Source organism: Gobio gobio, assembly GCF_949357685.1.
Source record: "Gobio gobio genome assembly, chromosome: 5".
Lineage (NCBI taxonomy): Eukaryota > Metazoa > Chordata > Actinopteri > Cypriniformes > Gobionidae > Gobio > Gobio gobio.
Window position 1 is genome coordinate 44,449,794 of NC_137101.1, and position 23,502 is coordinate 44,473,295.

The 23,502-nt window shown below is 40.4% G+C and overlaps 2 protein-coding genes across 3 annotated transcripts in view; one reads left to right on the forward strand and one right to left on the reverse strand.

Annotated features, from left to right (window-relative positions):
• Nucleotides 1–13,767, forward strand: part of LOC307126516 (NLR family CARD domain-containing protein 3-like) — a 50,799-nt gene extending 37,032 nt beyond the window's left edge. For both annotated transcript variants that reach the window (XM_079817079.1, XM_079817078.1), the window contains 2 exons: nucleotides 7,789–7,835; nucleotides 11,833–13,767. In XM_079817079.1, coding sequence (XP_079673205.1) covers nucleotides 7,789–7,835; nucleotides 11,833–12,389 — 604 coding nt within the window. In that variant the 3' untranslated portion in view covers nucleotides 12,390–13,767. The remainder of the gene's footprint in view (nucleotides 1–7,788; nucleotides 7,836–11,832) is intronic.
• Nucleotides 1–23,502, reverse strand: part of LOC307126529 (uncharacterized protein) — a 1,210,917-nt gene that overhangs the window by 773,828 nt on the left and 413,587 nt on the right. The gene's annotated exons all lie outside the window — the stretch shown is intronic.

Below are 23,502 nucleotides of genomic sequence, written 5' to 3' on the forward strand. Positions count from 1 at the left end.
AATGAGGAGAGAGTATGTTCGGTCGTGGAAGTGGCTGATCTAAAATCGACAGTGCGCAGGGATGAGAACTGATTGCTGATAGTTGTTGTTTTGTTTGTGAAGAATTGTGTAAAGTCGTCTGGAGATAAGGAGGTGGTGGGAGGTGGTGGAGGAGGACAGAGCAGAGAGTTGAATGTTCTGAATAATGTGCGTGAGTTTGAGGTGCTGGTGATTTTGTTTTGGAAATAAGAAGATTTAGCTGCATGTACTTCATCTGAGAAGGATGAGAGCAAAGACTGATACTTAGCTAGATCAGATGGGTGATTTGATTTATGCCATTTCCTCTCTGCTGCCCTGAGTATCGTCCGGTGTTCACGAATAACATCAGATAGCCAAGGGTTAGAGGGAGTAGCTCGTGCTGGCCTAAAGGAAAGAGGGCAGATATTGTCTAGACATGAAGTTAAAGTGGAGCATAAAGTGTCAGTTGCAGTGTTAACATCCATAGAAGAGAATTGTGTGGATGAGGGAAGGGAGGTTGACAGAGCAGAGGAGAGATGAGAAGGAGAGAGTGAGCGCAGGTTTCGCCTGAAAGTAACTGGTGGAGGAACTGGTGGTGTGTGAGTAGTAAGTTGAAGATTAAATGTGATGAAAAAGTGAGATGTGTAGAGGTTTGACCAAAATGTTGTCTGTAGAGCAGTTGCGTGTGTAAATGAGGTCCAGCTGGTTACCAGATTTGTGGGTATGTGAAGTGATGAGGTGTTTGAGGTCGAATGAAGCTAGGAGGGTGTGGAAATCTGAAGCATAGGATTTGTCCAGGTGAATGTTGAAGTCGCCGAGTACTATGAGTGGGCAGCCATCCTCTGGAAATGAGGACAGCAGAACATCTAGTTCATGGACAAAGGTGGTCAGTGGACCTGGGGGGCGGTAAATGACTACAATATGTAATTTAGTGGGAGTTGTAAGCGTTATGGCATGATATTCAAATGTCTTGTTATTGCAAAGAGCTGTGTGAGATGAGTATTTCCAATTGTTAGAAATGAGAAGACCCGTGCCCCCCCCCCCCCCTCCCAGTGTGGCGAGGGGTGTGGGAGAAAGAAAAGTTATTAGAGAGAGCTGCAGGTGTTGCTGAGTCTTCTGGACGGATCCAGGTCTCAGTCAAGGCCAGGATTTTTTGAGCGGATTGAGTGGCAAAGGCAGGAATGAAGTCAGCTTTATTGACAGCTGACTGACAATTCCATAGCCCCACAGAAAAAGAAAGAGACGGAGGGGCATTAGAGGAGGAGGGAACAGGACGTAGATTAGCAGTGATACGGTGGCGTCTACGTCTACGTGATGCTTCTGCGCCAGCTATGGAACGCTCGTTAAATAGAACCTATTCGTTGCTGAGTGAGATCAGCTGGCTCTGATAATTACACTTCAACGCGCAGATGATAGGCCGTGAATGGCTTTAAATCAATACCAATTTATGCCTGGATATTGGCAACTTAAGTGCAAAGCTCTCTCGGTAAGAACAAAGTCAAATCTTATTCAAATGCAATTTTGCAATTTGCTATGGCAGTAATACAATGCTAAAAATCGCACAGAACGAAATATAATATTAGTAGGAGAATCCAGCTACTACTTTGAGTCGTGCAACAGGACTAAAGAATATGTTCAAAACTTGCATGCACGCTCAGCCGATCTGCCGACCTGCTTCAAAAGCCGTTCGCTTGCCCGAATGACAAGACACCTGACTACTGTATATATACACTATTTCGTTCGCGCAGCTGGCTCTGATAATTACACTTCAACGCGCAGATGATAGGCCGTGAATGGCTTTAAATCAATACCAATTTATGCCTGGATATAGGCAACTTAAGTGCAAAGCTCTCTCGGTAATAACAAAGTCAAATCTTATTCAAATGCAATTTTGCAATTTGCTATGGCAGTAATACAATGCTAAAAATCACACAGAACGAAATATAATATTAGTAGGAGAATCAAGCTACTACTTTGAGTCGTGCATCAGGACTAAAGAATATGTTCAAAACTTACATGCGCGCTCAGCCGATCTGCCGACCTGCTTCAAAAGCCGTTCGCTTGCCCGAACGGCTCGCTTGCCCGAACAGTAATTATCATCCAGGCTGGACACAACACAGCTGTACACAGGCTTTACAGAGTTATCCACATTCACCATAGGTGCATGTGTACATATGCATGAATATATTTGGGGTTTGTTTGTGTGTGTGTGTGTGTGCTTATATTTGGGGTTTGTGTGTGTGTGTGTGTGTGTGTGTGTGTGTGTGTGTGTGTGTGTGTGTGTGTGTGTGTGTGTGTGTGTGTGTGTGTGTGTGTGTGTGTGTGTGTGTGTGTGTGTGTGACTAACAATAGAAAGAAAATAAAGACCTGAATTAACTTACATGTCTCAAGTATTATCCAAGGACATTATTTACATTAATTATTTACATAATCTTTAAAGAAATTCTCAAGTTAAATTTTGTGAAAGAATTAAACTCTACAAACAACAATAGAATCATATGCCACCATCTAGTGGTTATAAATGGTAACACATTCAAACCCAGAACTGCTAATGACATCATTTACTAAAACTTCATGTAATCATAAACATCTTGTATATAAACTTCAATATAAAGTTTATAACATCAAATAAAGATAGATTCAGTTACTAAAATGATAGTAAAATGCAAATGCAAAAATCCAGTATTGGATTACAGAATATAACATTATCCATGAAGATTAATACAGAATATCATGGCAATGCTATTCAAATGCAATTACACGGCTTTAATGCATAATGAAAGAATAATATTGTATACATCATTATGATAAATGCTTTGAATGATAATTATAATGAACTTCAAAAAACGGGTAAATCACATCTGTTCATTGACACACACATCAACACACTGTCCACCTCACACTCTCAGTCACTCTCGTCACTCTTGCTCTTTCTACGGATACTGCCTGAGGAAAAAGGATGGCGTATGTGTACATACTCTGCCTTTCTAACAACTGAAAACCTACAGGACATTTCTCAGTAACAAGGTAGTAACGTCGCTGTTCTTTAACCTTCTGCTTTCTGAGGGGTTTTTCTGGGCCCTGAAGGTGTTTTGACATGCCCTGACATTTGTGCTTATTTTATGTTATGTTATGTATAACTAGCCTGGCTCCACCCTCCTACGTACTTCCACTCAATTTTCATTCCCTTTCAGTACTCCGTCTGGGACTGCGGTATATTCTTAGGTTTTCTCGGAACAAATTTTAACCGTTCAATCAGCGAACAGAGGGAGTGGCTGAGAACGTTGACGTTTTGTGCTAGTTTGAGTTGTAGTTCAGTAATGACGGCGGAGAAAAGATGCGAGCGAAGCCATTCATTCCGTTGTGGCACTGCTGCCGAATTTCCAGAAGTTAAAGCCGGAGCAAGAACAATCTTTGATGAGTTTTGTTGGTGGCCATGATGTTGTGGCCCTCCTTCGGGAAAAGTTTGATTTTCCAGCATTTCTAGACTTGTATTTCTTTAAATACTGGTCACGTGGTCCGTAACATGATTGTATGCTGTAAATATAATGTAATATGCTTGGTATGATAAGATTAAATGCTGCCATAAATAATGGCCCAATTCAAATGTTTGCCTTTATTTTTATTTTTTGAGCGTGATGAAATATATTGCTCTTGTAAATACTTGCCAGCGCGTTCCTGATAACAAAACTCTCCCCTCCACCCTGAATAAATCACCATCCGAATGCACAAGTTTTAGGTTTTATCACTGAGGTGGCGTTTATTTCTATGGACTTCCATGTTAGAATCAAAGGCGAACGGCCCATGACATATGTCACAACCAAACGTTAGCAATTGTACCCGCCTTTAAGGAAGTTAACGCTTGTCAATGGAGATTGGCCAGACTCTCTGTACAAATGAAATGTTAGACCAGGCAAATATATAACATTTTCTTGGCTAAAGTCTGATTACACTGCAATGAATAAATCACTGCAATTAAGGATTTTTTGGCCAGAGGCTAAAGACTATAGCCACTAGATGGAGCTGTTCCGCATGTTATCAACCCGCCCACAGGGGAGAGATCTCACGCACAGAATGTAAGACACAAACGGCCGCTCTGACAATCATAATGGAGCACGGTGCAGAGTAAAGTGGGTGTTTCAACTTTTCAATGAATTCCTGTGATAGTTTAGCTTCCATATGCGAAAAGCACTGAGCCCTGTGGTACTCCATACTGAACTTGTGATTGGTCTCTTCATTTACTGCTACAAACGGATAACGGTCAGATAAGTATGATTTAAGCCATGCCAATGCAATTCCTCTAATGCCAACATAATTTTTGAGCCTACTCAGAAGAATGTTGTGGTCGATAGTATCGAATGCAGCGCTAAGATTGAGTAACACTAATAGAGAGATACAACCACGATCGGATGATAAGAGAAAATCAATTGTAACTCTGATGAGAGCAGTCTCAGTACTATGATACGGTCTAAATCCTGACTGAAAATCCTCACAGATATCAATTCTTTCTAAAAAGGAACATAATTGTGAAGACACTGCCTTTTCAAGTATTTTTGACAGAAAGGGTCGATTTGAGATTGGCCTGTAATTGACTAATTCTGTAGGATCAAGTTGCGTTTTTTTAATCAGTGGTTTAATAATAGCCAACTTCAAAGTTTTCGGTACATATGATAGTCCTGCCATATTAAATTAAGTGTACATGATACTCGGTAATGATCTGAGATGTCATCGCTCTGCTGCAGGATTTCAATGGTATCAACATGTATTCTATGTGACAATATTAGGTCTAAAGTATGATTATGGTGATGAGTGGGTCCTGACACATGTTGCCTAACTCCAATAGAGTTTAGAATGTCTCTAAATGCTAATCCCAATCAATTTTTTCATTGTCTACGTGGATATTAAAATCACCAACAATTAGTACTTTATCTGCAGCTAGTACTAACTCTGATAGAAAATCAGCAAATTCTTTGGTAAAGTCTGTATTGTGCCCTGGTGGCCTGTATACAGTAGCTAACACAAATGTTAAACGGGATTTTAAAAATATATAAAAATATTTGGCTCTCCAAGTACCACCATAATGACCAACATTAAAATACAGTAGCGTAGTAGGCCTAACTATTCAGCTACAGCTCTGCACAGTTAAAAAACGAGGCAGTTTATTCCTAATAGGAATATTTTTTTGTGGTCAGCCACTTTAACATTGCACTGTGCTTACATACAGGCAAATAAAAAAATTAAATAAGGATTAAATTAAAATGTGTTAATTTAAAAGTTAAATTAAAACTGTAATGTACTTAAATGTAAAAAAAAAAAAAAAAACTTTACTCAAATAAAGATGAAATTTAAATGTATTGTTTTAACATGAATTTATATTTAAAGTCCAAATTAAATATTTATTTTTTTGAGTTTGTCACACCACAGAAAAATGTGTTAATAAATGTGTGCCAAATTTAAATTATAAAAAAAGGCAAGCAAAATCTTGAAAAAATAAGCAGCATTCTCTGCTCTCAAACATTGTCTGTGCTGAAACCACACCCACTAACGGGAAAGCAGCAGTAAGCACACAAGACAACTGGCCACCAGTGGTACGTACTGCAATGATGGCACCAGATTTTGGCGGGACGGGCAGATGAAGTCCTGTGTCGGTCCGGCAGAGGATAATCAGTGAATACCAGTTGTCTCCGATGAACGTTTGTAAAACTATACGGTGTAAAACGATCACTGCAGAGGCAGGTGTTGGTGGTGTTCAAGGTAGCTGTTCACAAAATTAATCCACCTCTTCTTGATGTCATTATGATTTATAAGCTTTTTATAGGTTTTACAGTTAGGTAATATGCATTTACGTGATGAAGGCATAAGTAGCTAGCTAACTGTTGGCTGTAGTAACTAACGGTAGTGACAGCAACGCGCGATTAAACGGGCGAACTGATGCGAATGAGTTCTAACGTTAGTTGTTATAGTTTTAGGGGAGGGGCCAGGCTCAGTGGCTCCAGTGCATCATCGAGCCACCGTTTTTGTACAACACAGTTCACAGTGTTTGTAACATGTTTCAGCAATACATTTCTAACATTTATAATGTGTTTAGAATAGAAACAAATTTTACAATCGTCTTTACAGGGACTTTAATTTTGTGATTCCTCTGCATACCACTAGAGGGAGCCTGAGTACCACTAGTGGTACGCGTACCACACTTTTTAGAACTACTGGCATAGATCACATATTTCAATTCTCGATGATGAAAATTCAGAGTCAAATCAAGTTCCTCTACGTTATGTTTTAATACCATGTATACATAACGCTTAAACGAAACCATGTTTCAACAAAGAAGACTTACTTCCAATTGAAATCATCTTTATTGAAAAGACCAGTTTACCATACCTAGAGAGCATTCCAACTAGAACTTTTTGATAAACGGCGGTACATTAGAGAAAGTTACTCTCTTTGAATGTGTAGATAAAGGAAACACTGACGTAAAAAGACTTCCAATCTCCACAACACTTTCCACTAACAAGTTCACCAATTCGATCGTCTTAACAAATAAAACAATCTTGTTGTTCATTTGCGGCGCCGATAAAACATTTTCATGTCTAATTACTGCATTCACTGCTAAACTACAGTCCTCTAGGGCTGTCAAAAAAAAATTTGAATTTCGAATATTCGTCAAATTTACAAAAAAACTGCACATTTGAATTTCTGGTAGAGGCACGCGAGACATGATGATGTAACTGACACGGTTTGTTTATCCAGTACAGCGCAGTGCGGCTGTAAAAAGGCGTAAAAAATGGACAACCTGTTCAACGGCGTATTCAGTCAGACACAGAGCAGTGACTGCAGAAGAAGGCATTCAGGGCTTTGGAGTATGTGATGGATATAAATGAAAGAGAAGATGCGTTACCTGCTGACGAAAATCCTCTCAGTTGGTGGCAAAAATCATGCGTTATATATGTATCCACATACTGCACAGCTGGCAAAGACATACTTGATCATACCTCACCAAAAAACGCTCAGCACTCGCTGCAGGTCAAGTTGACTGTTTGGTGTTTTTCACCAACAATATATAGATGTTTAGTGAGTGGAAATTGATTGTTTCTGAATGTCCGTTTGCTATTTTGTGTCCACATTACGTTGCCTGTTGAAGCGTGTTTTCTCAGGTTACTGATACACTTGCAGTTTTATGCACTTTTGTTACCTAATTTTCCTTACATGCTCATTAATGAAAATCGATTTTTTTTAATAACAATTGTTTAAAAAAAAGTTAATGCACTGTAAAAAGTGAATGTCATTTCATTTCAATAAAATATGCAATGCTTGATTTGGTTTACATTTGCTTGTTGCGCTCGTTTGCGCCCTCTTGTGGCCATAGGAGACAATACAGTACTTTTTCCCTCTAACGTTTAAATATTGCCTACATAATTAGAATTTTGCTAATATTTATGAAATAATTTCGAATTTAGCTTTTCAGACATTTTGACAGCCCTACACTCATTTATACTGGCCGAAGCATCAATTTTCACACCATGACGCGGAGCTGCCATGCTCGCAGTACACTGACAACGCATAGCAATGCATTATAACACAGCACACATCCATGTATCACAACGGACGCGCTTTCATTTAATTCAAATTCAAATTGCGTCTCTGTTTTTGATTGTAAGTTTTAAAACAATCTCAATTCAATATGTCCCCGTAATTATTTATGTGGTAAAGAAAATCTGTGTAATAAGTGTACATTGAATATACATTATTATCCCTTAAATAATTAATTGTGGTACTGTGTGTGTTTTACAGTGTGGATCATGGAGGAGAGATCAGGATTACAGCAGGATTACGAAAATGTATGTCTACACACACAAACACTCTCTCATACATGCACTCAAACACACACACACACACACACACACACACACACACACACACACACACACACACACACACACACACACACACACACACACACACACACACACACACACACACACACACACACACACACACACACACACACACACTCTCTCTCTCTCTTTCTCTCTCTCTCTCTCACACGCACACACACACACACATTCACTCTTTCTCACACACACAAACACGTCTCTTGTAAACTATTTTTAATTATTACATAAACACATTAAAGGGGGGGGTGAAACACTCAGTTTCAGTCAATCTCATGTCAATCTTGAGTGCCTATAGCGTAGTATTGCATCCTTCATATCTCCGAAAAGTCTTTAGTTTTATTTTATTTATAAAAGAAAGATAGGCTGTACCGAGTCTTTCCGGAAAAAAAACGAGCGATTGGAGGAGTGTGGGCGGAGCTAAAGAATCACGAGCGCGCGCTGCTATTGCGTTAAGAGCGTCTGGAAGCTGTGACATCCTTAAACGTGGAAAAAAAAACGTTATCCTAAATAAACCATGGAGATCAATCAGATTTAGCCATACATATATGATCCAGAGATCAGATCAGATCTAGAGGCTGAAATTTAACAGGAGAAGCAACAACGACGACTACAGCAGGATGTCTCAAAGGTATGTACTGTAATTGTAATTGCTTAGCGGCTTGTTTTACAACATTTGTGTGTGTTTACTCATGGTTTATGAGGACATAATTTGGTTTATGGACTATTGTATGCGATTTAATGTTCGAATGAACATAAAAAAATGGAAAGTATTTCCACATGATTAACTTGTTTTATTTCAGCATTATGCAATTATGTTATTCCAATTTAATGTACTTACGTTGGGTCAACTTAATTTATTAAGGTTGATTCAACTTATTTACTATGGTTAGGCACAGCTTAATTTAATAGTGTCAGCCCAACTAATTTGCAATGTTTTGGACCAACTAATTTATTTAAGTTAGCCTAACAAAAGTGCTTAATGCTGAAAGAAAGCCATTTCATCACATGGAAATCCTTTCCATGATATAATTACATTAATTCAAAGAATAGCTTTTGAGGGAACTTACAAAACCTTTTACAAGATTTTATTGGCTAGCCAGAAGATGGTATTGTTACATCCTTGGCATGCACAGAGTAGATTTTTATTATTAAAATTAATTTGCTTTTAGTTATTTGTAGGTCCTCAACCCAAGCACATGCTCTACACTTCACCACAATGGTAACCTCCAAAAACACTATCATAACACAAACTTTTAAATACCAACATAACAAAACATTAAGCATTAAAAGGTATCTCAATTTTCTCATCTTGTTAAAAATGCATCAAATTGCACTTTATTTAAACATTTACTCTCCGAATTCAGCCCCTTTGCAAAGCATGATGGGAAGTGAAAGTCTTATTTCTTTGGGTTACTTGATTGAAACATGTTATTTCAAAATGAAAACATCAAGTTATGTCAAAGAGTAACGGTTTTAAGTCAGTTTAACATGAATCAATTACATTTGAACCAGAAACCTAATATAATGGTGTTAAATCAAGATGAATTGCTTACATAAAATGAACAGCATCATAAATATTTTTTTTCAGTGTAGCAGTAGCAAGAGGAACGGTTTTGCATGTCAGACTAGTGCTTGTTTACATAGAAAAACAATGGCATAGTAGCGCATTTGAATGAACGAGTCGATAGCTAACAACACAAAGACATTTGAAGCAGTTTTACTCACCGCCTGCACACGACGTGAACCTTAATCGCTGGGACCGTTGAACTAGGCCTTGTTTATAAACCATCGTCGCCGAAATTCAGGGAACAAACAAAAACACTTGCACAACTCCATTGCTGCTCCCGAAAAAAAAAAATCCATCCACTGTCCCATTAACGCTGGCTTCTTTGGGAAGCTGTGCAGGGTTGTCTTGCGCTGACAACCAAAAACAGCATAATGACCTGCATAATGAATGAGCTTCAGGTATGTGACTGAGAGGGAGCAACAGGAGCAAAGGAAATATATATTTTTTGTAGTTCAATTAGAATGTAGTCAACAAAGGCCTATTATATTTTAAATGATCAAAAGGTTTGACTACACTGCAAAAAATGCTCTTCTTATATAGTATTTTTCTTGCTTCCAGTCCAAATATTTAAGATTCTTAAATCATGATTCATTTACTAGATAAGTAAACATTTCTGGGGGAAAAAATCTAAATGAAGTTTTTGGCTTAAAACAAGCTAAATTATCTGCCACAACAATTTATGATTTATTAAACCATACTGTATGATTTATTAAACCAATTTATTAAAACACAACAATTAATGAGATTAAAACCATGTTTTTACTCCAAACTTTATATCACAAGTCAAATGTTTTAAATAACATTCTGTGATCTCATTTGGCTTCGGATCAAAAAATCAGACAGAAAATATATAATTTTACAATATTCAGCATAATGATAAAAGCTATGTCGAATGGCATTGCATTATAAATATAATCTATTATGAATGCACCCAACATGGTATAAAGAACACAGATAAACCATACATTGTCGCGATTGTATGTTTATTGTCTTCAAACATGTCTATCTGCATGTTATAGCGATCTCAGGAAGCTTTATGTCAGAGTTCCTGGAATGTCACATGGTATATATCTTCTTCGTCTGTACCAAATATGGACTACATGTGCACGGAGCGCCCTCTGGCTGCCAGTATGAACTGAAAACACAGCACAGAGTATCTAGCGCTCATAATGACTACATCTGCACATTTTGGGGAAAAAATTGAATAAATAATACTTCTCTGTATAGAAATTTGACACAGACATATGAGAATCAATCAATATTTCTCCTCATCTGCACACTTTTGAACTAAAAGCCCTGAGGGATGTTGTTTTGTCGCGAGTCTTCATGATGGGCATGAGGAGTTTTTTATGAAGGAGAGTAGCTGACACTCATATTACAATCAAAAGGTACTGACGCCGGTTTTCATATTCATAACTCCTGACACATATTCACAAATTACGGTCACTATAAGACTTTGAGAATCAAACAGAGGTAAAAAAAAATGGAAGCTTGAGTCTTAGATCTTTTTAATGATGTATAGTTTGTCAAGGCAATTACTTGCATCTGACAGTAATTTTGAGCTAATTTAAACAAAGAAAGCTTCAGTGCGTCCTTGTCCTTCTAATCAGATTAGAAATCATTGAGAGAGAGCCTGCAGATCGTGCATCATGTTTGTTTTCTTCTCAAAAAGCACAACATTTTGTTTTTATTGTGACTGTACACAAAAAAATAGAAACTTAACACATTATAATGATGTATAACACTTGCCTGAATGATAAAAAACGACAGTTATTTGAGTCTCTTTGGCACTGATAAGAAAAAAAACAAACTGATCGCACCGGCGTGACAGCCGTCTCGAGGGGGTTAATGGGCGTGCATTTGCTCTCTCGCTTTAGTTGCATGAGCGCCCTTCCGGGAGAAGAGCCTGTACGGCCCGTACAAGGACATTCTGCCCATGTTGACTTCACTTTGGCCCATACTCGAAAAAAAACTTTCCGAAACTTATTAGAAAACGGAAGGAGGATTTTTGCCACAGAAATACTCCTTCAAAGTCCAACTTTTTTTTTTTTTTTAAACTGTCCATGTTTAGCATGGGAATCCAAGTCTTTAACAGTGTAAATAGCCCTGGGGGTGACCCGTGCCACCCCAGGCCCCCCCTCTGGCCCCGCCCCTGTTTACAGACAGGTTAAGAATAATAAATCAAGTTCAGATTTGCTGCTGTAATATGAATTTGTGAAAATCCTAAACGAACTTGTCAGAAATGAACTCAAGACATATGATAGTAATTTTTTATTTTTAGTAATGAAAATAATTTTTACAGTGTACTTTAAAAGATCAGATTCATGATTTCTGATTGTGATGATTGTAATGATTGTGAATTCCTGATTCCAGATTCCCAGCAGTTCTCTCTGGATCTAAACACAGTGAATAAACATCTCCATCTGTCTGAGAGCAACAGAGAGATTACTGTCACTGACAAAGAGAAGCCATATCCTGATCATCCAGACAGATTTGATGTGTGGCCTCAGGTGTTGTGTAGAGAGAGTGTGTGTGGACGCTGTTACTGGGAGATTGAGTGGAGTGTTGGTGTGTGTATATCAGTGTCATATAAGAGCATCAGCAGGAAGGGATCGAGTGATGAGTGTTGGTTTGGATATAATGATCAGTCCTGGAGTTTGATCTGCTCTCCCTCCAGTTACTCATTCAGACACAATAACATAGAGACTGAACTCCATGTAAAGCCCATTAGTCGTAGAATAGATCACTATAGAATCGGAGTGTATGTAGATCACTACAGAACAGGAGTGTATGTGGATCCCAGTGCAGGAACTCTGTCCTTCTACAGCGTCTCTGACACAATGAGCCTCATCCACACAGTCCAGACCACATTCACTCAACCACTCTATCCTGGGTTTGCTGTTTATAAAGGATCAGTGAAACTGTGTTGATGAATCAGAATAGACTGTAGAGAGATTCTACCCATAATGCTTTGAGCTGCATGATAAATCAGTAACAATGAGTGCCCTAGTGACTACTTTGTGACTACAAAATTACCTCTCATTAAATTGTATCATTCAATAAAAAAGTAATTGAAAATATTGAAATACAATTGAAAATGTAAATAAATAATCTGATCATACTGTAAACTCTTGATCAGTGAAATTATGAGGTTCTCCTGATCTAGAAAGTCTCCTGACATGATAAAACCCTTTTTTTCTTCATGAACTGTGGTAATGTCATGATCTGAATTCATCATGTAGTGTGTTGTGTTTTCTTTCTTTCATCTGTCATGTGATCATCCCGCTGCTGCTCTCAGTGCTGTAATCAACACAAATATTAAATATATTAATAAACTTCACTTTCATCAGAGCAAAGACAGTAAATTATTTCAATAGAGGATGTAAAACAGTCTCATTCGCTTCTTCTGCATCTAGCAGAACGTTCAGAGATGAGAGACCCATGTGATACAATGACCTCTGACCTTCCTGAAAGGACCTGTCAGTGTTTCTAGTTCAAGTTCACTTTATTTATTTAGCACATTTACAACAGTCACTAGGCTGACCAAAGTGCTTTACACAACAGCAAGGTAAATAACAAGGAAATAGTACCTGCATAGCAACACAGCTATTTTTAGCTCGTAGCAAAGCTAAGAGCAGCCTTAAAACCGGAATAGCAAAGCCGTATCAGATTGAATTTTAAAATAGTAAAACTTAAATGGCAAAGCAGTATTGGTCTCAAATATAGAATGGAAGGATCTGAGTGGCAAAAACAGTAACAGACTCAAAGATAAAATAGTAAAACAGAAATGGCAAAGCAGTATCAGACTCAAATGTAAAAAGGAAAATCAACCTAAGAATAAAGATACAAATGCTGACTTAGCAGCATTTTGGTATGATATTAGAGAGTCTTTGAACATTTTGAGTGAGACAGGTAGCCTGTCCCGTTTCCATTTGCATCTGCATTCAGCCTTTCTACAAATTTGTCTGTGGTGACGAGTGTCAGAGTTTTGCCACAGTAAATAAAAATGTACAGTTAGGACTGTCGCGGTTATGAAATTTACCTTGCGGTTATTATGGGTGGCTCAATAGCGCGGTCTGTGGTATTACCGCCATTTTTTTTTTTTTTTTTTTTACAAACCTAATTTATCCTGATTTTACTGCAGAAAAAGCTCTGTTGTTGAGTTATTATGTAGCATAAATTGTTGCTTTTTAACTGACAAAGAGACACGTTTTAAAACATTTTTGTTTATTGTTAAATGCAAAACAGCAACAAGAACATGCCTTTTCCCATTTAAAAAATAAAAGAAATCAAATAATTTTAACATATCACATGAAAAGAAGCAATAAGAAAATGCATGTTCCATTTTGAAAAACGAAAGAATTCTAAAGTAGGCTATCACATGAAAACAACGTTTGAAAACAAAACCACGTGAAAATACAGAGAATAAACAAAATTTTACTTAAGCGTTAACGAAAGTGATTTAGACCTGGGTTATCATGTCCTTGTTTTGCGCTAAGAAAACCGACATATTAACCTTTCAGGGATATTTCAGGGAGGATTGCATTGGGGTAACGATATTCCCCGCGGCACTGAAAACTCTTTCTGACGGTGTGCTCGTTGCACAAATACACATGTATTTGCGCGCGACTTTGGACAGCAGCGGAAATCTAAACTGATTATCGCGCCACCAGGACAGTGGATTCGCGTTGGAGTCGATGCACTCATGCAGATAGCGACTGAGCTCGTTATCTGCTCGCACTCTCTTGGGTATGGGCGCTGACGCGGAGGTTGTCCGTGACTTCAGAAGGTCTCCAAGAGTTTTTTTCTTTGCTGCAGGTGACACCTCCATTTGCCCTTCGTCTCCAACCACTGACGCACTGGCAGCGGTCTCTTTATGTCCGATGTTAAGGTGGTATCCTTGCTTGATGGTTTAAGCATATCTTCTGTCAGGAGTTTCAGGACGGGTTTGACAGAAGACAGCTTTCGCCAGACAGCAGATCCGTAAACTCAGCCGTGGGTTGGGTACTCTTGTATCATTATTAATTTATTTAACATCAAATGCACATGACGAATTGTAAAAAAAGGCCACAAAAAAAAAAAACTGAACACTGCGGTTGCCGCGGTTTCTGCGGTTGCTTTCCTTCCTCTGCGGTTGGCTTGTCAATAGCGCGGTTTTACAATATTGCGGTTACCGCGACAGCCCTATGTACAGTCAGCTGGAACCAGTTCTTAGAAGGGTGTTAAATCACCTACTTTTATCCAGGATTCTGTGATGAACCTAAAATCCAGGTTTAAGTAATTTAATACAAAGGTCTTATTTACCACAGAGTGGGCATTTATTAGAGCCATCTCATATATATATATATATATATATATATATATATATATATATATATATATATATATATATATATATATATATATATATATATAAACACTGTATATATAATAGACTAGTGACAGGAGATTCAGGAGGACTCTCTTCTGAATGAGCGCAGGTTTTTGGGATTAACTACTTGCCGCCGGGAGAAGAGGACTAGTGGGGTGTGCTCTACTCCTAGGGGGCATGGTAGTCCCTGAACCTGGCATGTCACAAGGTCTTCTACCCAATTTTTGGTAAGTTTATCCCTTTGGCCACAAAGGATAAACTTTCCGAACTAATTCAAGCATTCAAAGATACTTATAAGAGCTCGTAGCAAAAATCTGACATTAAAGGGACTCGTGTTTTGTGAGCGACAACAATGACAATCAAAACGTGGATACAATGGTTTTAATAATTGATACTAGGCTACAATTAAATAGAGAATACATGTAGGCTATATACAGAATAACGAAAAAGAATGAAGAGAGTATGGAAGAGAGAAATAGAGGAAGGACAGAGAAATGGCAATTTCACTGACATGACCATAGAGCCAGCAAGAACAATTATCACCTTAAACAGGGGTTCAAATCTTAACGCGCATCTAAAGTTCGATAGAATTGATACTTGCATGGTTTCTTTGTGTTGTGTAAAGTAAGATGCGTGTGTTGCCATTTCTCAGAGTGTTTGTGCGCTGAAGCTCTCTCTCCGTTTGGTCGGTCCGCAGGAGATTTAAAGGTGTTTAGGAGCGAGTGTCTTTGCCAAAAAGGGAGGAAGGGAAAGTTTGTCTGGAGTTGGGCCTGGACAGAATGGAATCTGTTTGAAGTTCCAACAGGCCTCTGCTTTACTTCGGCCATTCTCGAATGAGGGGGGGGGGGGGGTGAGTTAGAGGTCTGGGCTGATTAAGATCTGATTGAAGCTCTAACAGGACCATCACTGCATCAACTGGTCTAACTCGGCGGGATCATAAAACAGACAGTGGTGCAATCTAACTCAGACTTGTTGGAGCCATTGGAGCTGGGACCTCAATGTATATGCAGAGCTGAGCAAGAGAAGAGCATCTCTGATGTTCCTCAAAACGACACATCCTTTTGATCCTATGAGAGAGAGACTCCAGATGCTACATCATCAACCGAAAATGCCTGCAGGTCCCCTACCCTCTTGATGGAGGCCAAAGGAATCAAGAACACTGTCTTTATTGACAAAAACTTAAGCTCACAGGACTGCAAAGGCTCAAAGGGAGCTCTCTGCAGGGCAGATAAAACCACTGCAAGGTCCCAAGAGGGCATCTGTAGAGGACGAGGAGGATTTATCCTCCTTGCTCCTCTAAAGAACCTACAGATCAGGTCCTGCTCTCCCACTGTTTTAGAATCCAAAAAATCATGGTGAGCCGATATAGCAGCCACATAGACCTTAAGGGTGGAAGGAGACAGCCTTTGATCCAACCCTTCTTGAAATAAGGAAAGCACCGACCAGATAGAGCACTTTCTGGGGTCTTCTCGGTAAGAAGAGCCCCAGGTGACGAAGAGGTTCCACTTTAACGCCTAGGCCTGTCTCATAGACAATGCTCTAGCGGAAGTGATAGTGGCCACCACCTGAGGTGGTAGGGTACTCAAAACATCCATGTCCCGTCTAGAACCCACACATGTAGGTTCCACAGGTCGGGATGCGAGAAAGGGATGTCTCTGAGAAAGGAGGTACTTCCTCAGAGGAATCAGAGGAGTACAAATTCGGAGAACTAGGTCCGGCCGGGACAATATGGGGTGACCAAAAGGACCTGCTCCTCGTACGCCCTGATCTTACGGCCAGCTGTGTTAGTACATCCGTGCCGAGGGTCCCCTCGGTCAGGAAGTAAAACCTGCAGCAATGGGAAGTGTCATAGGAGGCAAACAGATCTACCTGTGCATCACTGAACAGTTCCCAAATTAGCTGAACCGACTGAGGATGGAGTCTCTATTCCCCCAGAAGTGGCTGAAATCATGAGAGCTTGTCGGCTGCACGATTCAGTTCTCCTGGAATGTGAACAGCTCAAAGTGACCTCAGATGCTTCTGACTCCATAAGAGGAGATGCCAGGTGAGTTGCGACATCCGGCGGGAGCGTAGACCACCTTGTCGGTTGATTAAGCTACTGTCGCCGTGTTGTCTGATCGGACCAGTACATGTTTGTCCTTCAGCAGGCCTCGAAAGCAATGCAGGGCCAAACGTACGGCCAGCAACTCGAGGCAATTGACATGCTTTAGGCTCTGGGGTCCTTTCCAGGAGCCTGCAACAGCATGACCATTGCACATGGCACCCCAGCCCGTGGAAGAGGCGTCCGTTGATACAACAACACCCTGGAAACTTGTTCTAAGGGCACTCCAGCCCATAGAAAAGTGAGGTTTGACCACGGGGTGAAGGTCTGAAGGCAGGCCCAAGTGACTGGGACCCAGAGCGTGCCTGGCTGCCATGCCCATCTCGGGACTCGATCGCAAAGGTCACTGCGCAGTCCCTGAGTCAGGTGATGTCCACTTTGGTGGTCCAGGAGCTCCACCTATGGCTGAACCTGGCAGACAGGAGGGAGTCTGAGCAAACCTATTTCCTCCATTCCCCTGATCTCCCAGGTCAGCCTCTCCCCGAGAGCGGTGAGGCGTTGCATCGCATAGTCATCCCCACCATCTGGAGCTAGGGAAGTCAGTTTAAAAAAAATTGGTTACTGCTGAACATGATGCCAGCGGTAGAGAACAAAGGTTTTCCCCTGAACCTCCACCGGGGGAAGGAGTGGTCCTGCTACTATCTCCTGAAAGAACTGACACTTATCTCTGAGCTGCCCATTTCAGGAGTGCTGCTTAGCCTGGGATTGGCAGGCTTAGGAGCAGAGACGGGATGCCCCACCTTACTGCGACCTCCTCCGCCTTGCGGCCCGGGTGAAGGCAACAGCCACAGAGGGGCACCATCGGCGACGGACAAGCGGAAGTGGCCTACCTGGCAGCAGTGTAGATGCAGTAGCGGGGCACCTGGTCAGCACTCGTTTGAATGCCTCAGACTGCTTGTGAGCGGCCGAGAACTGCTGGGCAAAGTCCTCGACCACGCCGCTGAAGAGGCTGACCTGGGAGATCAGGGGAATGGAGGAAAAAGGTTCGCTCAGACTCCCTCCTGTCTGCCAGGTTCAGCCATAGGTGGCGCTCCTGGACCACCAAAGTGGACATCACCTGACTCAGGGACTGCGCAGTGACCTTCGTTAGAGGCAGTGCCCACTTACTGCATAAACCCTGGGTCAGCACCAGCCTTGTGCATGGTTTTTTTTTTTTTGAGGATGCTGTTAGGATGCAGCTGCACTCTAACAAGGGTAGTGAAGACTGAGGTAGCACCAGAAAGATTACAGGCTGTAAAATGTGCCCTTCATGAACTGGTAACTTCATGCACCTCCGGGAAGAATGGCCATCATCCAGCCTTGAACGCTTGGGCTCATAGCTGCCCGGGAAAGCATGGCAGTCAGCTCTGGATTAGATTCGAGCAACGCTGGTGCTCCCAAAGGAGGCAGCACAGCCAAACTTCAAGAGGCCTCAAGCCCGCCTTGTGATGCAGCAATCGACATCAAATCATCCACTGGAGCCCTAAATTAAATGCTGGGTCCCTAACATGAGGGACCAGTCATCTCAATCAGAAGCTCACCAGCTTGCAACATGGAGGGGGTGTGGCCCGAGGAATACACGTTGGGGTGTCCCACACCCTCAGATGACCCTGGCCATCAGCCAAAGTAGGTCCTCACGAAGAGGAACTAAATTGGGGTATGACAGAGGGGACTCTACCCCTTCAGAGGTCATTGAGTCTTGATTTAAACATCGTGATGGTCTTGTTCCCATAGTGAAAACATGACTCATCCATGAGCGATGTTTCAGCGTGGCGGTCAAACGGATGAATGACTCAACCATACCCAGAAACACGCGGGCGAGACATCTTGAAAAACGTACCCGTGTAGCTCTTTTACATTTACATTTATGCATTTGGCAGACGCTTTTATCCAAAGCGACTTACAGTGCCCGTATTACAGGGACAATCCCCCTGGAGCAACGTGGAGTAAAGTACCTAGCTCAAGGACACACTGGTGGCTGGGATTTAACCATCAACCATCTGCATATCAGTTCAATGGTTTAACCCCACTAGACCACCATCTCCATTCCTCTTTTAGAAGAGGAAAAACTGTACAGCAGCGCTGAAGCTCCCAGGGAGAACACACACACTCTGTGACAGATCACTGCACAGATCAGCAGCAGGAATGCGGAACTCGCTGGAACGCGCCGTAACACCAACACAGCTGAAAAGTTGCTCGTCTAACGTTGCGGCAAACCGCCCGTCATGCCGCCTTCCCTCATTAGTACCAGGTGAAACTGATCCGCAATCTGTTGTTCGTGCATGGGTCAGATAAGGCAATGCACTTCGCTATTGTTGGTGTGTACAGGGAGCTGACGCTACAGCAGACAGCAGCGCTGACTCAAAGAGATATGAGTGGTAGAGCTTGAGTATTAGAGGTAGACTCTGGGTCAGGCTGGGCCGCATCAAGTATTCCACAAAAAAAGTGTTTCAAGTATTCCAAAAAAAAGGATCCAATCTTCTCAATCATTATTATTAACAGTTCTTCAACATGAATGTTTCTTCTGAACATGAACTGTTCCTCTTTATTTGAACGGTTCTTCAGAACATAGGCTTATCTTGTATAGTATAGTATACTTAAATATAGCCTATAGAAATTAAATCATTATGTAATAATGAAATAATGAATGATTTTAATTTGATTTCAAATAATAGACTAATTCAAAGCAAGGCCGTAACCAGATCAAACAGAACAGTGAACGAAATTCTAGGACTATTTGCAAACAATATTTGCAAATTGAATTCTTCGCATGAGTGAATAAATACATAGATATGCTGTTGACATTTGAGTTCCCTAGTGGTCTGGTGGTAGAATTTTAGTAAACTGTGTCAAAGGTTCGGAGATATTTTTTTCTTCTTCATTAAAATCAAAGATGTTCATCAATGATTGTATATTACAGTTTTTCTCGATTGCTTAAACACTATAACCAGGCTTTGAACCAAAATTTCAAAACCATATTTTTTGAGAATATGAGGCATAGTTTCATAAAAATGTGTTCAAGCAATCAAGAAAAACTGTAAGAGCTTGGCCACGTTTGTGTGCATTTTGGTTTGTGATTTCACCGGAAAGTCTCTCTCCGCAACGGCATTAAGCGATAGATTGACACAATCGTCTGTGTGAAGACTGCATGAGCCAAAAGAGAGCGTAAACCCTGCCTACTTTGATTTGATTGGACATCTCAATCAGCCTTGCATTCTGTTCCTGTCAATCACGCGTTGTCAACTAATTATACTGCATGAGGCCAACACTCTCTCTCTCTCTCTCTCTCTCTCTCTCTCTCTCTCTCACACACACATTTATTTGTAGAAAAAAATATAAACTGGTTGCTTTAAATCAACATTTACACAACCAAAAAATATATCTTTTACAATAGAAAGTTTTTCAAAGAATTTGTCAAATTAATTATTGCATTACAATTATCTAGGTTGTAACCACATTTAAATAATGTACTTTCAAATCATTCAAGTCTGTCATAAAAATTCTGAGAACTACTAATACTACTGAAGTTATTTTACCTGTGCACTTTCTCATAAAAGATTATGTTGTTCTTTATTGGCGTGGTGGAGTGATCGACAACCTTCTTGCTGAAACCATCTATAGCCATTACATGGGTCACTCCAAACATAACAAGCTTCTCATTCTGATCTACATGCAGCTTGTGACCCATGTATTTAGCATTGTAGGATATGGTGGTGTAAATTAAAAAAAATATATATATTAATACTTTTGCTAATTATTATTTTTCAGTATCTGTTGTTAGTTTCATTTAGTTTTTAATCTATTATGATTTTAACATTTTATTTCAGTTTACGAAAATGTTTTTTGACAATAGTTTTAGTCTTAGTTTCAGTTTTCATTTACGAAAATAACCTTGGCTCAAAACATCAACCTCATTGTTAAGAGGGCAGTTGAAGAACATGAGGTGTTGGCAGACATCCGTAAAAGAGCCACGAGAGTGGTGTCTTTTTTCAGGAGCAGCACTAAGGCCACTGAAAAGCTAATCCTTGCCCAAGAAAGGATGGGCAGGCAGCCTCTGAAGCTTATCCAGGAAGTCGACACCAGATGGAACAGCATGCATGATATGCTGCAAAGACTCCTTGACCTCAGAGAGCCGGTTGGTGCTGCTTTGGCTAATTTGTCAAGTGACATCATGCCACTTTCAAGTGCTGATTTTGACATAATTTCTGAAAGCCTTGAAATACTGGTACCCTTCAAGTATGCCACTAATGCCTGGTTCAGACTACACGATTTTAGCCAGAATTTGGCACGATCCGTTTGATGTAAGGTGTCGTAGGGATTCGTAAATGACAATGGATGTCGGGACGCAACAATTGATCGTTTCGTCTAGTATAGTGCATCATAGTATACGACAACCAAATCCGTGTCTGCGATAGTACACAATGTCACGGCAGAACGACTAGCATGCTTAATTTTTTTTGCGGTCCTTCGCGACGGGTTCTGTCACATGGGTGACGCTGACCAATCAGAGAACAGATGCTTTTCGTACACAGCTTTAAAACATGGCGAAATGCAAGAGAGATGATGGTGTGGCTTAGCCTGGTTAAAACCAGACCATTCTCAGTAGTAACTGAGTTATGGTCTGGCAAAGCTTCATAGACAAATCATTTCCAAAGGGGCGTCACCAACGGGCGTCGCTCAAATGCCTCTCGGCGCAATTGGATAGACCTAAAACCAATCAGAGCGATGAGGGAGATGACGTATGCAGAGCGACGGAGAAACATCTGACTGGCCGTTTCTCAATATGCGTTCTTGTCTGTACTTGTGTTCTCAAATAGGAAATGTCCCCGGTTTCCATTTCAGCAATCTAGTCACCTTACCTAAACCACATATTAATGTTTAATATATTATTTTTTAAATGTAAACGAAAAGAGGCAGGGTGTTTTATACTTCGTTTTATTATAAATATATAAGATAATCAATGTAGGCCTAGCTACGCGTTGCCTGAACCACATTTGTGTGGCTATTATTATTATTATGTTTAATTTGAATTTTTTTATGAAATGAGGCAGTGGTGTTTTATGACATATTTCGTACACGAACTTCTGACTTGCGTCCGTGACTTACCAAGTTTGACTCCGGAGAACGAACTCCCGAGGACGGGAGGACACTAGTCCGCCTACAATGCTCTTGACAGTATCACTCAGTATATATTTGTATATGTAGTGCAGGCAATGCATGTTATCTTCAATGCATGTTTATAACAAAACGAAATATAAAAAACCCAGCCTCTTTTCGTTTACATTTAAAAAAACACACACATAATATAGGCTATGATTATCACTGTAATAAATTAAATATGACACAAAACACAACCCAGTCTCTTTTTGTTCAATGTCAGTTTATGTGTGATCATCAATAGCAAATATAAAAGTATAAGTAAAAGGTATAAGAAGCTATACAATAAATAAAGCAATTCAGTCAAAGTCGGCGCTAGGAGACTACAACGGTAAGGTTTAATATCTTAAAAATATAAAGTTATGAAACTTCACTTTGCCCTCAGACAAAACGATCTGTCTAGGAACAAATTATAGATTAATGAGAGCAAAGATCAGCCGTTAGATCTACACAAGACGAGACGGTTTAACCACTACAGAGACATCAGAGCCAGCGGCAGACGGCAGAAGGACTGGCCGAGGAAAGGCGCCTCTCGGCGGGCTCAATGATCGATTGAGCGCTGCTGAACCACTGGAACTCACAACCCCGAAAACGGCAGATCAAATTAAAAAAAAAAGCGCTCTCTTTATAAATAAACCACAGATTTTAGCTTTAAACAACTTCATTCACTCCTGAAAAGGACTTAAAACTATATTTTGTAAAACATTAACACTACCAGAGGACTCTCGCTAAGGACCCATTCGTTTAGCCACCAAAGGGCCAAGCTGGTATCAGACTTTTGCCGAATCCAGTCGGTAAGACAGCGATAACATCTTTTTTAGATATAAAGGCTTCGAGTGTTGTTCTTTGCTCTGGTTTTAACGAAAAGGAGAAGTTTAAATCGCTTAAAACAGACGCGAGTCACGCGATAGCTGATTCGAACGAGTGATGCTCCACAGCAGCGGAAAATCTGCTTCAACGTCGCTGCGCTGTCGTCATCGTGTAAAGCCCGCCCCAACGTTTCTAATTGGTGCCGCGATTTCTAGGGTTTAGAAATGGGTTTGAATGGACTCTTTGCCAGACTACTTGCAGAGCAAATCTAAATTTGCCGGAAGTTGTCTGGGTTTTCCCAGGCTAGGTGTGGCTAGGTGGTATTATGAAATGGAGGAAAGGTTCGTGGAGATGTGGCATCAGTACTCCTGCCTGTACGATGTTTCATCGAGGGACTACCACGACAGATTAAAAAAAGAAAAATGCTGGCGTACGATAGCGGAAGCCCTTCAGCAACCCAGTGAGTACTGGAATTAGCTGTAATTTAAGCTAGCAAATCATTCATTATATTCTTCTTCGCTATAGAGAAAATGGTAACACTTTACAATAAGGTTGTATTAATTAACATTAGTTAATGCATTAGTTAACATGAACTCATAATGAACTGCACTTATTAAGCATTTAT